This window comes from Oculina patagonica, chromosome 6 (assembly GCF_052425735.1).
Source record: "Oculina patagonica isolate OP01 chromosome 6, crgOcupat, whole genome shotgun sequence".
NCBI lineage: Eukaryota > Metazoa > Cnidaria > Anthozoa > Scleractinia > Oculinidae > Oculina > Oculina patagonica.
In genome coordinates this window covers 36,165,889-36,182,648 of record NC_135763.1, presented here as the reverse complement: position 1 = coordinate 36,182,648, position 16,760 = coordinate 36,165,889, and the positions used below count along the sequence as shown (strand labels likewise).

At 37.2% G+C, this 16,760-nt stretch overlaps 1 protein-coding gene across 2 annotated transcripts; it reads right to left on the bottom strand.

Moving 5' to 3' along the window:
* Positions 1-80: 80 nt before the first annotated feature.
* LOC144657577 (DNA ligase 3-like) lies at positions 81-15,863 on the bottom strand. Of its 2 annotated transcripts, none has more exons than XM_078517926.1 (27): positions 15,361-15,863; positions 13,923-14,219; positions 13,716-13,822; positions 13,432-13,476; positions 13,100-13,186; positions 12,671-12,750; positions 11,781-11,858; positions 9,173-9,344; positions 8,255-8,344; positions 7,976-8,041; positions 7,656-7,724; positions 7,212-7,274; positions 6,960-7,039; positions 6,658-6,745; positions 6,374-6,451; positions 6,022-6,057; positions 5,760-5,847; positions 5,452-5,594; positions 4,905-4,979; positions 4,265-4,411; positions 4,148-4,178; positions 3,642-3,805; positions 3,089-3,175; positions 2,720-2,746; positions 2,357-2,442; positions 2,080-2,146; positions 81-891 (listed from the first exon to the last, which is right to left on the bottom strand). In XM_078517926.1, exons 1-27 carry the CDS (start codon positions 15,743-15,745, stop codon positions 799-801), a joined length of 2,829 nt encoding a protein of 942 aa, XP_078374052.1. In that variant the 5' UTR covers positions 15,746-15,863; the 3' UTR covers positions 81-798. The 2 variants fall into 2 exon arrangements, with proteins under 2 accessions (XP_078374052.1, XP_078374051.1); XM_078517925.1 differs by having other exon boundaries at positions 2,720-2,758; positions 3,098-3,175.
* Between the last annotated feature and the right edge of the window lie 897 nt (positions 15,864-16,760).

The following is a 16,760-nucleotide window of genomic DNA, read 5'->3' as shown; positions in this document are numbered from 1 at the left end:
TGTGGCAATGAAATAAAAAAAAAAAAAACATATCAGTAAAAGGTAGCCCGCGTTCGCAAATAAAGGTTGTTCAGACAGTACACGTGGGTAGAAAATTCTGTGACCTACAATAGGTTACTGTGTTTAATACGAGTTTGACTCGCCACACAAGGCATGAAATAAGTCGTGTTTCCCTCATTTCCAAGACGTTTTCCATTTTTATGGTGGGAAGGTTACTGAGAGTAATTACCCGTTGCAGGTTTTGAATACATGCTTGGATGATCGAGTACACTTCTAGATATAATACATCAGGAAAAAATCTGCATGTTTATTTCATAAACGTATGCATTCAGTATAAATAAAAGTGGACGTAAAGTTCAAAAATTGTACCCAAGTAACACACTAAGCTCTGCTTGGGTAAGGAATAAAGTGTTCTCGACATGATATTCTAGAGAAACTGTTCAACAGTGCATTTTCACACGATTTGCAATATATTCAGTAATTAATTTACTGTGCGTACCTACTACAAGAAGGCGTCGCAAACCGAAAACAAAAGCAAGATTTTCCCGCCAGTTAAATTCAAGCTGGCAAATATTGACTTGATTAATAAATATTTTTTTCAGGGCTTTAAGTCATGATTATACTGAATTGTGTTGACTTGCTTCGTTAGACGAGACGCAAATCAAATAGCCACTAATGTCACAGTAAACAGCCGTCTTCCTGCTGGTGACGGAGCTCAGTGGAGATCAGTGTGGCTCTCTGGTCCGTTCTGTGCTGTGAGCTGTCAAAAGACTTCATAGATTTTATGGTGCAAACTTCTCAGTTTACAGGCACGATACGTCCTTTCTTGATGCACTGCCAGATCCACGCTGGAGTGACGAGGCTGGCAGAGCCTTTTGATGTGTGACCAGTCTGAAAGAGAACAAAATGAGACAATTGTTTCCAAGGACACTTCTAAAACCGCCAATAAACGAATTATTTCGTCTAGGACAGACGGGCGAAGCAAGCTCTTTTTAACGACGAGCAACGAAAAAGCGAGAGACTCAAATCAATTTAGTATCGAGGGGGGGGGGGGGGGGGGGGGGGGGCTCTTTTCATGCATATTACTATCATTGGGTTGAAGAATGTCGCTTTTATTATACCGGGAACTTCCTCATGTGATATCAGCTCCACTTTACAAAATATAAAGCGTTGCGTCAGTGAGTCACATTTTGCAAACTGTTTTAAATTTGCAAAGAATTTGTCTCGCTCTTTTCATTCACGGAACTAGATTTCTAGTTATTCCTCGCTCAAGGCCCAGGGTTCAAAATAGCAGCCGGCTGTCGGCGGTAGCCGGCAGTTTGACGACACTTGCCGGCTACTTTTCACCGAAGAAATAAAAATATCATGCCTTGATCAGCCAACTGAAATCAAAGTTGCGGTAATGTTGAAGAAAACATTTCATATCAGAAAATAAAGCAGCTACAGGGCTAGAAAGTGCGACTCACTGGTCGCTAATGCGACCAAAATTTCATCTTGTCGACGAAAACTGCTGGTTTTGCGATTTACTATCGCCAAGATGAATAACGGGCCGCCCCACCTTCTCAGGTATTGTGTCCCTCCAAAAAATACATTGAAGATCTTATTTGCTTCTCAAACATTCAAAATAAGAAAAGAAGTCATTGCTCCAATCCATTCTGTTGCTTTGCCGTAAAATATTCTATCACTTCGGAAAACTGAATGGCCGACTGTGTTTGATCGCCCCAGAATGCATCTGGGACGTCATGTATGCAGATGGATTGTGTCCCTTGAAAATGCATAGCTCTCTAACAGCCGGGAAAAAATGAGCCTTGACAAAAAAGCCGACAAATTCAGGCTAGAACGAAATTTTATTTTGACCCTGCAAGGCCTCTACATAATCTACCATCACACATGCAAGTATAGAATGGAATTTCTAACCCGAAAAGACTTTTGCAGTAGTTTCAAAGTTACCGTGACTTTTTGCTTTTAGTTGTTACTGTTCAGCACCTATTGGCGATTACAGCAGCATCAATTGGTTACAGCCAAAATCTTTTGTTTTTGTTTCGTGAACTAGATTAGTACACAAATAACTTACTGTACCTTCGTATTACTGACAATGTGAGTTGCACTGTCCTTATCAAACTCCTCCACCAAATCTCCGTCATAACTAAAGTGATACGTTAAGAATGTGTAACAGGCTTGGCGCAAGAGGCAAAGACACACTACTTTTTATGTGCTATTTTATTTACAAATCAGCACATGGGAACAAAAAATACCAGATTAGAGAAAGAAAAGTTTACACAGAAATTCTGAAAGTGGTACGTGATATCATCAAGAGCTAAGGCGGCAGCACGTGTAGCTATGCATCAAAGGATACGCAATGATGTATCTTTTGAGTTTCGCCAAATCTTCAAGATCTTTTGAGAGAAATATCGTCAATCCTTGAAAGACATCATTTAAACCCTGCAGACAAAACAGTAATAGAAAGAGTTATAAAAGGCTCATTGCTACATCCAAAAAATAAAAATAAAAAGTGCAAGAAGTCAATTTAGCGACGGGTACGGTAGCAAAAGTGCAAACAAGCTAGAGCAAACAACGCTCGGAGTAGTCAAACGTCTTGGGAAGGTCGCTAACAAGGCAAAATTTACACGAGCATTTGTTAAACACAGTGACGGTTTCTTCCAAAACGCGCAAATGTATCAATATTAGAAGCATGGCAAAAATCTATTCTGCAACTCACCTTCTTTTTACTTGGACTACTGTCGGCCTCATGATCAGCCTGCAAAACAAGGAATACTGTATGAGCGATGCATGCTTGAAAAACAAAAGTTCAATATGAAAATTCCAGAGGGGAGAAAAAGTAAAACTAATTGTTCAGTGAAAGAGTGCACGTTTTCTATTTGGTAATTAAGTAGCTAGGGAAATTTGAAACTAAATATAACGACGATAGTTGGGCGTCTAATGTCAAATAAAGCCAGATATTCGCGAACACAATTCTAAAACAAATAGAAAATAAAGGGTCACGTTTTAAATACCAGAGCCCAAAAGTACCAATAGGGCATTGCCGAAACAGCGTAAAAAAAAAAAACGGCATGTGAATGCCCCGCACAACACTTACTTGAGGATGGCTAAATCTTTGAAGGTGGTCCTCGTTCGTTTGATAGCATTTCGATCCATACTTGCAAGCTGGCTTCGACTGAGGATAAACAATAACAATCAATCAACGCTTTGTGTACAAACCAGTAAATTACCCTAATCTAAATTAGATCTCTAAATTAAGTTTAGAAAACAGGATCAAACTATTGTAAAATTTCCACTGAGAAGCGATTAAAAAAAAATCAACACCATTTAAGTGACACATTTTCACGTGCGCTCAATTCGTGCCACGCACAGAGCTTCCACTGACCTCGATCCGAAAAATTTCAAACTCTCTACAGATTGGTCGATTTCAGCGCACAAAAATTCAAAATGGAACATCAACCAATCAGAGGCACTGCTTAGATCTATGACATTAGTATGGGATGTTATTTCGGGTCAAATCCCAGACACCTCTCCAGTGGGGGCGGAGGGTGGCGGGGGGGGGGGGGGGATTGAGTGCGCAAAGACAGACATTAGCCCACCATGGCAGCAATTATTCGAATTGAATACAAATTGCATCTCACCTTTTTATTAGGCGATCCTTCTCCTGCAACGTCCACTGCTTTTCTCTTTCGTGTTCCTGTCGTAGCTTTTGAAGGTTTCTCAATGTCATCATCATCGTCATCAATGTCGTCACCATCATCATTTTCATCGTCGTCATCATCACTCCCTTCCTGGTCTGCTACACCTACAACCAAACATCACTTTATTATTCAGCTACAAAACCAAGCAGTCATAAATATAGCAACCCAATGGTTCAAAAACACACAATGCGTTGAATTACATGTGCTTGGTGGTTCGTCTTCTTGCGCGTGTCTGCCAGTCGTAAAATAAAGATCACTTTATAGAAAATGCGCTCACTGGATTTTATTAACAAGTCATGACATATCTGCCCTAATCCCAGAGGTTTACTAACTCAAGCGAAATCGGGAACAAGCGAGCGAGTCTCCCCAAAAATTTCAAAAACAGTTAGTAATTACTCTAAAATTTGACGGAATTGTTGTCGTAAAGCAATATAATAATTACTTACTGCTTGAAGCTTTTGAGTTCTTGAACAAAACCTGAAGAAAAATTAAAATTATAAGAATACAGAAACAAGACAAGATACTCAATGACAAGGCCTGGAAAACACTTAAAGTACATGTACCTTGAGATGTGGCAAGTCATTTGCAGTTTTCCAATCCTTGTCATCTCTGATGCGCGTCACACGAGGAAATCTGATCGATATCCCATCAGCAGTATGTGTTGTTGATTTACTGAATTCTGCTCCTGTTATCTCCCACACTGGGGCTTTCTGGAGAAAAAAAATGGAATTAATAAGTGAAAGTTTACATACAGTAGCGTCTAGTCCACTCTAAAAGGTACAAACGTCCGATGACTAAATCAGATTTGAAGCAGAGAGTCCCTAAATACCAGGTGATCGCTGACTAAAATCCCAGCGTACAACAGCAATTGCGATCTTTAGAAGTATAACCATTTTATTCCTTGCACATGCCGGCGAAGCAGAGATACAGGAATTCTAACACACGGCATGTGCTTGAATAAAAGACACATGCTAAGATACCTATACAAACCTATATCCTGTTAAGCAAAAGTAAAGACGACCATAAACGCAACGAGAATCACGAGAAAAATCCGTTAGTTGGTAAGTTTCTTATGTACCATTGAAACGAAAAAGAATGGTAGCTGACAATCGCTGCATGTGTGTTGGCATGATTTATAATCATTGAGTTTTCAGCTGGTTACACGTATCGCCAGCAGTCATATTGACTGAAGCTTGCATTTACCTTTGGATCCTCAATAACAAAGTCAGGAACTAAACTGCGATGGACATTCAGCCAGGATGGGACTTCAGAGGGGTCCTGCACGTGAAATCACACATAAACCAATTAATTCCCCTTTATACAGATTGTCAAACATTCCATTTAATGTCCATTTTAAAAACTCGGTTAGGCAGAAGGTACATCAAGCCAGTATTCTCGTAATTCTAATCTCTTTAGGTTTAAAGGGTTTAAAGGCTTCTTTTACAACAGGTTGGAAAATAATTTGCCATTGTCGAGGAATAGAACTGTTTAATTCTCTTTGTACACAAAGATGAATCTGGCCATATGTACATCCAAAATACGGTCGTTTGTTTACTGTAGACATTTCATTTAGTCCTGGAGAGACAACGTCTACGTACATGTATCTCTCTAACGCAAACATCTCAATTCAGCGGACAGTCCATTTGATCTTGGAGAGATCAAACTTTACAGTTAATCTTCCTCTATAATACTGACACCTTTTGTGTCAGTCCTACTTAGACTCTGCTACAATGTCGTTTAATTTGCAAACCTTGCTGATCTTCTTCATTTTGAGTTCCCTGTTGAGCCGCTCGATAGTCTTGTCATCATGACCATTCCCACACTTGGCTACAGTACACCACTGCTTAGAGGCTGGATCCCAGACTCCCATCAGAAAGATTGACATTAAGCCACCTGCAGAGGTTACCCGGAACTTAAGACAGGCATGCAATGCATGCAGGAACAAATGCAAATGACTGTACTAAACTGTTTAGAAATCCACTTGTCATAAGCAACTACTTATTACAACTTTAGGCAAATACCATGGATATACTTTAGAGTAGCCAGAAGCCACTTTACCTTTGTTTCCTGTGCCATAATAGGCCCCCAGTACAACCAGGTCAGCAGTATCAGCCATGGCACCCTCTTCAAGATAATCTTTCTTCATCTTAGACAAAGAAATACATGAAAGTCACTCACTTGTTATCTCATTATTTACACTACAGTGGGTCAGTAAAAAGGTGAAGTAGTATTGGATGTACAGACAGAATTTCATTTGTTTAGTTTTAGTTACAAGCCTAGTGATTTTAACTAGAAGGAGGAAGTGGAGGACTTTTAGTACCTTAAGCCAGTGCCTTTTTCCTGGTTCATAAATACCCTGAAAACAAACAAAGAAACGAATAAGCTCCTCTATGTCTTCTATAAAAATACCTTGTCTTTCCTTTTTCTAATTTCCATGTGACTTGAAGTACATTTTACATAATCACTAATAGCTTTTGACTTATCAGATCATGCACAGCATTTCCTGTTTTTGTATAAAAACTGAAAAATCTAAATTGTAAAGAGTTCTGCAGAGTTATTACATAAACAAGACTAAAAAACACCTTAGAAACAATAGCGCCTCCATGAACCTTGTAAATCAAATCGTTATGTACAACTAGAAGAGTATGTTACAATGATTATTTCTACATTACATTAACGTCCTTGAGCACCAATCCCTCAAGGCCTTCTTTCATGGCTCTTGACATCAACTTCGACAGCTCTTTTTCTGTCTGCAAAAGAATGCTAACACATGTGACAAGATCATAACAGTGATATAAAATGTTGCACTAACTATCAATATTCGTCATGCCCTACATGGACATGTGTATGTGACAGGAAAAGGCCAGATGATGATGATGATGATGATGATGATGATGATGATGATGATGATGATGATGATGATGATGAACATTCATACAACAATTAAAGTACTTACCTTCAAGAAATTTGTGTCTGATAACATTATTTTGTTTGGGATGACAGTGACATTTTTCTCCAAGACTTGTCTTCTCTCTTTCACACTCCTAAAAGAAACCAGAGTGACACAAATTATTCTTAATAAGAAAGTAAACCGTGTGGCAAGCATCAAACTTAATTCAACGTGTGTTTTGGAGAGAATAAAAGCTGTTTCCAACTATGGGCGATATTCTGTCAAGTCCTAAAGATAAAGCATGCGCCACAATAACTTAACAGTGGTTAAATAACATAATAAACAGCAGCTAACTTATAATGACATACTTCTTCATGAGGTTTTCATCATTAAACTGGAGACAATCAAAGATAAACAAACAGACACTGGCATCTTTAAATGCTGATTTCTAAAAGGAAAAAGAAATGCAATGCATAACCTATATTTAAATTGAATAAAACAATAAATTATTGGTACAATCATGTAAATGGGCACATTTAACCCCTGGACTACATAATATAATTTGTAACTATCTTAGGATCATTAAGACATGTAAATAATATAAAACATTCCACCTATACCTTATGGATGCCAAGAGTTCCAAAAGGAAGAGGTTTGCTTGTCTTGTTATCTACAAGTAACACCTGAGGTAAAAAGCAACAAACTTACATATTTGATACATCGATGACGAGATTGAGCACAACACTAAGCCGTAAGGATCTTAATTCCAAGCGACAGACTCTAGTTTTCAGTAAATTTAATAGTGTACTAAGTCTATTGAATGTAAAAATATATATTCAGCACTTGAATTTTTATTATTTCTTATCTTTTCTGATTGAAAGTAAAGCACAAATGCTCAGAATACACAAAAAAGCTCAAAAAACAACAGTGATAATTGTAATCATTTTACAATCTGTTTTAAGGTTCAGGGTTATCTGGCCTGAAAAGCTTGCATCACAACTGATAGGGCTTTCAATTTGAAAACGAAATAATTATTGAACACTAGACAAACTTAAGGCAATTACCTCACTATCCAGTATTAAGCTGTTTCCATGGGGGCAGGCTTTTGGGAGGTGATCCTTAATAGGGGCAACCTGGCAGGATTGAAACAAAAACGGGAAAAAAAAAATACTGAATAAAGTGTCTGTCTCATTTTCTCAATGGGCAAGTGCCCAGGCATGTTGTCTGCCAACTAAATTAAGAAAAACATAAACTGAGACAAGCATGCAATGCCTTGGAAAAGAAAAACTTGAGAGCTGCTTGTCTAAAGGGCCAGGCTTTACTGTACGAAATGCATCTGTTCACTAAAATACAAAAGAAAAAAAACATGGCAAAAGTAGCTTACCTTATGTGAGACAACAGGCTTGAGACTTCGGCTAAAAAACTGAAACTCATTGCCACTCTTGTGAACCTTGAAAGTTGAATTTAAATTGAAAACAAAAACGTGTCAGCCAGTGTTACTACAGCTGTGACACATTTTTGGAATTTTTGGCATAGAGCTAGATGTCCACCTCTACAGACTTGCGCACATGAATATACTTTACGTGACATACTAGATACCATTGCATCATTGCCGCGCCAGTCTGAAGGTTAAGCAGAGACCGACAAAATGTATGTGACCCACCTGAACTCTCTCTCCATCATATTTTATCTCTGCGTACATTCCACTGGGACATTTCTTCACTGCCTGTGAAAAACTTTTACAAGCTTCTGCCTAAGCGAATGTTAAAAATCAAACATATATTAGTTTTCAAAACGTTTCTTCATAATATTGAGTAATTTTTTTTTCCAACACTGTAACTTTTGAAATGCCCACTCCACCAATAGGAGTGAAGAGGATGAGTGAGTGAGTGAGTGAGAAGAAAAATTTAATAATAAGAAAAACAACAGGCAGATGTAAAGCAAAAAATGATAGTATGAGGGCCTGTGTTCAGAGTAAAATACTTTCAATTGGTTTTGGTTTAAAGACACTCAATATTGAAAATCGATTTAATTTAACCATATGTATGCATTCTGTAAGTGCCATCAGTTGGAAAAAGTTTAAGCAGGCTTTTAGCCAGGATTAAAAAGAGTCAAAAATTTTTATAAGGCCTAACTTTGTCCCCATAGGAGGGCCTGAGGAGTATGCAAGGTGTTTTCCGGCAGTTCTAAGTTTAAAGGTATGTAAAGATTTCCAATTTGCTAAAAAACCTCTGTATACAGTTACATTCATATTAATTTTCTTTGACAATTGCCATCCATAGGACTCCTGGACTCCCACCTCCTAAAACCTGTCTGACAGTATTCAATAGTCCACAGCATGAGACTTTCAATTTATCAATAGTTTTGACTGTGTGAGAAAATTCATAACGCGTTATAATTACCCATAGCCATAATGTATGTCACTTTAGCGGCACTGAATTAATGCTGTCTGGGAGACTTACATGTAAGACTGGAAGAATTTTTAAAAAAATAATGTGGAAACTACCCTGAACTTAAGAGATTTTAATATCATTATCTTAATTTTATATTGAATATGTCAATTATTATACAATGTACATACCAGCATTGGTTTGACAGGAGTCATCAAGGAAGCTCTGATGCTCAGTTTTTTACTCATTCCTGGTAAAACACTTGCTTTGGTCGCTTTCTTCTGTAGACATCGCTTTACAACGTCGCTGAGATTATTAGATGCTTGAAATGCCTCATAAGCATTAGGATCAAGTGCATCCAAACTGAACAGAGAAGAAGTGAAGTAAAGGCAACCAATTTATTTACCGTCGCTTGCATCTAAGCATGAACACTCGCCGCCAAAACATGATCTAATTCGGTATTAAACGTGGCATGATTCGTCATCAAACATTGAAGTTTGGCGGACTGTATCAGCAACTTTCGTGCCGAAAGTTCAACACATTCCGGTTTCGATATGGCAGAAAGATTGGATATGGAGGCTTCTACAGAAAAATTGATCCTGATCTGTGTCGATATACTGTATGCATTTGCAGGTTCACTTAAATCACTTCTGGTGTAAAGTTTCGCCTGTACTTATTGGCGGGCATTTTGAGCACGAAAGTTGCCTTTATGGTCTGCTGAACTTCAGCATTTGATGATGAATCATGCCATGTTTAATATCCAGTTACATCATGTTTTGGCAGTGAGTGTTCATGCTTAGATGCAAGCGACGGTATTAGCCATGTGCACTGTTGTTACATTATTACAGTCAAAGTGTAAGTAAACATTTGGAATAAAATATAGTTTGGTAAATACAATACAGAAATTTAAGGATAATTTATATTGCATGGGGAATATCCATAGCATGTTGACCAATATATAGCACATGTACATTTTAAAAAATATTTGACACATTGTAAAATTAATAAACACATGGTTTCCAATACTATTATATGCTATGTTATTGATTATGTAAGTTCCAGTTTGGAGATTAAATCCAATAAGACACACCGATGATGATTGCATATTAAATATGACTAGCATAAACAAGTGAGTATCATCAGGATATTGTCACATCAAGAAATAAGAACACAACATAACCCTGCGACAGACTAGCATACCATCCAAGGAGGAGTAGAAATACTCAAAGTCACTTCATGCTACAGAAGCCAGGGTAAGCTCCAGCCTGATGAGCCACTATAGGCCCTTATAGTTCACCACTGAATTTTTCCCGATTCTGATTGGGTTAAATTGATCACGTGACGCAATGGTGTTCATCCGTGGAGGGCACTATCAGCCCATGGCGCCCGTTAAAGAAAAATCCCTTGATGGTTAGTGCCTGCCCGTGAAATTTCTTGTAAACAAGCGTGCCTACAGACGGAAATACCCCACTAAATTCACTGCATTTAGTTGGTATCTTGTCTGGTTTTGTTTCATTTGTTAAATTTCGGCTTTCAATTGAGTGTTTTATCCTGAAAAGTAAAAAATAATTCCCGATGCTCGTTTTTGAATGGGCGCGCAGAAGAAAATTTAGAGGTGAACAATAAAAACGATATCTAGAGTGTTTCAGTCTTGGAACTATTGGTCTGACAGTTGTCCCTTGGAAATTTGATGTTTAAAACTAGCATATTAGCACACGATGCTTCGCTTCTCAGGCTAATATTTGCTTAAAGAACATCAAATTTTTACAGGGCAACTATCGGTCGATAGTTCCTCCCCTATTTTAAAATAATATGCAGACTTTTCCTTACCCATACTTATATACATAATCAAACCCTGGTAATTTATTTAAAAGGTAATCAACCGTGCACAGCAGAAGTTTATGTTCTACCCTTACTTTTTTTTCTCAGTGATCAAACTATGCATCCACTCAGAAAGACCTCGAGTCACACAATGTTCAGTTAAAGAGCTATTAAACAATTACTAATGGAAACCTTACAATTCATTTGGACTTTACTTAATAACAGGTTTAGTTTAGTACAGCACAGTATTCAGATCACATGTACACAACTGTAAACCCCAATACAAATCAAACAATAGAATTAACTTTTGATACAAACTCCTGCTCAGCTTATTTAGTATTCATTAACTTTTGATACAGATCTCTACTGATTCGCATAACAATACTTTGCATTCTTTTTATTGTTTTCATTTCACAAGTAGAATAAAATATTCGCGTCCGATCTGTATGGGCATTTACAATGGCTCGCCTATCGACTCGCCATTGTAAATGCCCATACAGATCTCCTGCTCATATTTTATCTAATACTTAAAGTTACTGTTAGTATTATTCCAAAGCTTGAACACTGACACTCAGTCTGATATCAGTTGAAGCTGTATTAATATATAATTGTATTTTTACATCCAATAAGCCACGGCACTGATGATAGCATATTAAATATGACAACCATCAGTAACCGTGTCTCATCAGATATTGTCATTCCCCTTATAATTAACTTATAAATTAATTAATAATTTATTCATTTATTGTATCTACAATGTACATGTAAAGAACATATACAGTTTAATCAAAATAAAAATTATATTATTAAACACAATTAACATTATACAAATTTAATTAACATATTAAAATTACTCATTGCAATATTACACAATACATGTAAATGCCTGAAATTACCATTTAACTAGATTTAGTTATTTTTTGCTAAATAAAAAATAACAGAGAAAATTAAGCAACAGCATGTTACTTAATATCTTACACATGCTTTGCTCCAGTGTTCATTCGAAGATCATGTTTGATCAGACGAATTACAAACTTCAAGTCATTAGCAGTGCATCTGAAAAATAAGAACATTGTTACAAATTAATGTTTCAGTAGTACCAACAGTAACGTATGGGATGTTGTAGTTTAAAATGAATGTAAGGTAAAAATGATTTTTACAACAAGGCGCCTAAAAGTGTGACCACCTTTAATTAATTCACATTCTTTCATGCAACCACCATCCAATCAGAAGCCAAGGACAGCTACCAGTTGACTTCTGATTGGATTAAATTTGCACGGAAGAATGTGAATAAATTTAAAGTGGTCACACTTTTGGGCGCCTTGCTGTAACTACCGGAAGACTCAGATTTTTTTCTTTGTCTCACGTTCGTGTCATGTTGAATAATTTCTTCACTATTTATCACCGAGCTTGAAATTTACCATCTTTATTATTTACCGGTAGATTGATTTACATTTTCCTTTGTTCCCAATTTATTATTATTGTAACCAAACAAAATATGAATTGATGAATTTGCAATGCAAATTAAGCATTTTTAAAATATTGTCAGAAGTATTAAAAAAAAGAATTAATAATTAACTCTACTTTTTATTAATTATTAATAAAAAAGCAGTGTATTGTTTGTCACATGATGTTGCCACTTAAAATGTAGAAATGCTAGTCTTCACCAGGTGATAAATACAGTTGACTGATTTTGCATCACCATATAACAGCACAATGATAGGCTGTCATTGGTGTATTTTGATCCTCACATTTCCAGTGAGTTGTTTCCTCTGGGGTCTGTTGCAATTTCAATTTTCAAATGAATGTAAAATGTATTTTGTGTAAGTAATAAAAACTTATCATAATTTTAACTTGTCTTATAGTACCTCTTTGTCATTTTAGTGAGTTCCCTTTGTTGATCATCCTCTTTGGTCACAGTTTTGAGCTTATCAAGAAATGCATCAACCTAACAACAGCAGAGAAAAATAAAAATAATAACTATAGTTGGCTATTTAATAATTATGTCCTATTGACATCTGTACACCTGCAGTGTTGTCAGTTATAAACCAGTAGCAGTAACACGCACATGTATGTAAATCTTCCAGCAAGTAACACTCTAGGCTAGTCTTTTACACTAGTACACTAGATTGCATAATTATATTGTTATTATAATATCATTAATGTCTGTATGAGAATGTTTAAAAATAAATAAATCTTGATTAACTGCAACATAAAAACTTTTTTTATGGGACAAGTGGTTTCTTCCAAAAAAGGAATCTACACTGTATGAAACTATCAAAGAAAAGATCACTCACATCTTGTAAAGAAAGTAAACTTTTCTTTAGAGGTTTCAGCAGAGGACTCCTCTCATGAAATGTGCTAATGGTCTCTGATACATCTCCCTGCATTCAACAAAGACAAAGTTTTACCTTCAAGCACGAATCATAAAGCAAAGCTGAAATTTATAACTTAATAATTATTAACAATAACCTATAGAGCTGGGAAAGTTCAGATCCATTGAATGAACATGCATCATGTATGAATTTTGATAGCAGGTAACCGATAAGCCAGAACAAAGTCAAATTTTATCCTGTAATATACTTACAAATATATTAGCCAACTACATATTTTTTAATTAAAAATTTACCAGCTCTAAATCTGCCATCATGTCATCTTGACTGCAGCCAAATATCTAGTAAATGAAAATTATTTTAGAGTGAAAATAAATCCTCTAACAACATATAATTGGTCAGGGACAATCTGCCTAAATCCCTTCCCTGGGTATTCCCGCTTTGATGCAGCTATTGTTACACTGTAAGTATGTTACATTTTCTATCTCAATCCTAGCAAGGCATTGATTGGGAAGACATGTCAAATTTACAAAAAATATAATCATTAATGTACAAAAATGTCGTGCATTTCACATTTTACCTGGCTGAAGAGTTTAATAAGTTGTTTGCTTTGTAAGTTGTAAACCCTTTTGTTTACCCCTGGCAGTAACATCTTTACCCATAATGTCAAGTCTCCTGTGAATCCATCTGCAGGCAAACAATATTACTGTGTTTAACACATACATATATACAGAGACAAGTGAGACACAATGACTTTTGAAAGTGTCAGATTACTGTATATACATACCTCCAGAACTCCCCCTTTCAAAGAAATCAGCCAAAATCTTGCTCTTAGCATTATAACTTGGCTCCTCAGCAAGGTTTATACAGATTTCTCTGAACTTGCGAAATGAGTTGTCTCTGCTATTTTCATCACTACCACCCTTGACTGGCGAGGAACTATGACTTCCACCACTGGAACTTACAGCTTTTGTACCATCTGCTGAAGTTGACTTTGATGGGGTGGATGGTTTTGGTTTACCAAAGGGAAGAGTGGCCTGAACAGCTTTCTTTTTTGGAGATGGAGAGCTTTTGGTAGCTAGATCTGTGGTAAAACAGAAATTTAAAATGGGAATGTACCTTTCCAAAAATATTACTGGCCTTAATTATAATTCATATACAGTAGAACCCCGGTAACTCGAACTCTGAAGGGAAACAAAAAATAGTTTGAGTTACTGGGGTTTCGAGTTATCAGGGTAGAGTGAATATTCAATTTGCCAAGTTAATAATTGATAGTTTATCGACTTTTCAGCACTTTAGTACACAGTACAGTGCAAATTAAAGTTATCTCGTCAGAAACTCTCACACGATCATACATTTTAATGATAAGAGTGAAAATGTCCGTCAGATACGCGTTCTATTTGTTGCTTTAATTAAAATCATATTGCTGTAGTGTTCATTTTAGTGTTTAAATTCGATTACGCAAGGAAAGGGGCTAATGGGGTATTTCAATGGGCATCCGTGGCGAGCTGGAAGAACCAAAATTTGAGTTATCGGGGTAAATTTGACCCAAATTTTCATCAAGGGAATCAAAATTGAGTTCAAGTTAGTGGGGTTTTTGAGTTATCCGAGTTTGAGTTAACCGAGTAAAAGTGACTAAAAGTGGGGTCAAATCCAAGGGAAATGGAAGTTTGGTCAAGTTAGTGGGATTGTTCGAGTTATCTGAGTTCGAGTTACTGGGGTTCTACTGTATATGGTGCATGTTAAGGGGGGGGGGGGGGAGATAAAAATTATTAAAATTGAAGGTGTGCCTTGGGAATAAAGCTCCAACTGAACTCTGATAAATTGCTAGATTCTCCTTCCAATTTGCTCTGTATATGCTTACAAATCAAAGGGAGAATTTCATATAAGATCAGAAGGGACTTTAATAATATGGCCTTATTCACACAGGCTTTTGTAGAGCTGTTCATAGTGCTTTCATCATGATCAAGGAATTTTAGGAGTTCAATCTCAGACAATTCTCTTTTGGTGGAATCAATGAATAGACCACAATCATATTCTCGGTATTGGACTAGAGCTAGCTTGCAATGGAGGCTAATGCGGGGAATCTTTTCAAATGCAAATGGCATGAAGCTATTTTTAATGATATTCCCCCACATTTAATACGGGGGTGTGGCTTTTCTTTGGGACAGCCCCACCCCTGACTGGATCTAAAACAACAGATTTCTTGAAGCATAATTACAAACCTTTTACGAGGCTTACGATTTTCGCTTGATCGTCACTCTTAAGGTCCCCAAACCCGTCCAAGTCATCAGTGCTGTCGATTTTTTTCGTTGTAGCCCGAGCTCGGGATAACGAATCGAAAATGCAAGGAACGTGGTACCACTGTTTCATCGTTCCACCATCTTCACTGAACGGATTTGACACCAACTTTCCTATTCGAGTCGAGCTCTTCTCTATCTGCTGTTTGCACGTTTTACATTTGGCACGTCCCTGCGAAGCATACTCCACCAAAAACGGTTTCTCCCCACCATCCGCCATAACGCTCAAAACGGAAACTAGTCGTGTAAAAAAACGCAAAGTTGAGCTGTGCTTGACAAGCTGAATGTTACGTCTTGTAATCCCAAGCATTGACAAAGACTTTTAAAGGCGTCATAATTAATTATTGAAGGATATTTTTTGCAGTCCTTGCAAAATGACGAGTCAAGCTCAAACTTGGCCTTCCGCCATTTTCCCTGAACCGGAACACCTTAGGTACTTCATATATGTCCAATGTTATGTCCTGGTCATACACGCCCCAGGAAGCTCCTGTCGCTCGATGAGGTCGACTTCTACGTGACATAAAATTCGACATATATGAAGTACCTAGCTGTTCCGGTAAATAGCGGATAGCCTCTTACGCAGAACGTCTGCGTAGGAGGCTAAATAGCGGAAGGCCAAGTTTGAGCTTGCCTAGTCGCAAAAAAAAAACGCCATCAATAATTAATAATTATAGCCGGAATTTTTTGCCCGACAGCGCCACAGGGGGCCCATACAAGCGGCGTGACTGTTTGTATGTTAGAAATATAAAGAAATGTAGAAGGGTTTTGAAAGCGTCTTATTATCGTTAACTTATTTCGAGTAATGTCTATGTTTAAGTTCAAATAAACGTAAACCTACCTCAACTGTTGTATTTTGTCGTTTCTGCGGCTCAAAATGGCGAATTGGGGCGATTTGGAGGGTTTTGCGTTGACTGTTGCTTCACGTAAAAATCGCCCAAATGCGCCATTTTGAGCCGCAGAAACGACAAAATACGGCAGTTGAGGTAGGTTTACGTTTATTTTGAACTTAAACATAGACATTACTCGAAATAAGTTAACGATAATAAGACGCTTTCAAAACCCTTATACATTTCTTTATATTTCTAACATACAAACAGTCACGCCGCTTGTATGGGCCCCCCGTGACAGCGCGCCTTTTCATTGGCTTCTTTGAGGTAAAATGATATCTAAAGGCCCCGCAAAACGAGGAAACATGATCAAACATGTTTCCAGAAACATGCTGGAAACATATATTTCTAGAATTGTTTCCTTGTTTTGCTATGTTTCCATGCCGCGCGGAAACACGAAATGTTTCTGCCGTAAAGCAGAAGCAAATTTTGCTTCTT

Bases quoted from the DNA above. Each gene is read 5' to 3' on its own strand.
- LOC144657577 (XM_078517925.1), bottom strand. From the start codon at position 15,745: ATGCTTGGGATTACAAGACGTAACATTCAGCTTGTCAAGCACAGCTCA. The intron at 12,751-13,099 runs GTGAGTGATCTT...TGCTGTTGTTAG, and splicing joins GTTTACTTTCTTTACAAGAT to GTTGATGCATTTCTTGATAA. The intron at 8,042-8,254 runs GTGGGTCACATA...TCAACTTTCAAG, and splicing joins ATGATGGAGAGAGAGTTCAG to GTTCACAAGAGTGGCAATGA.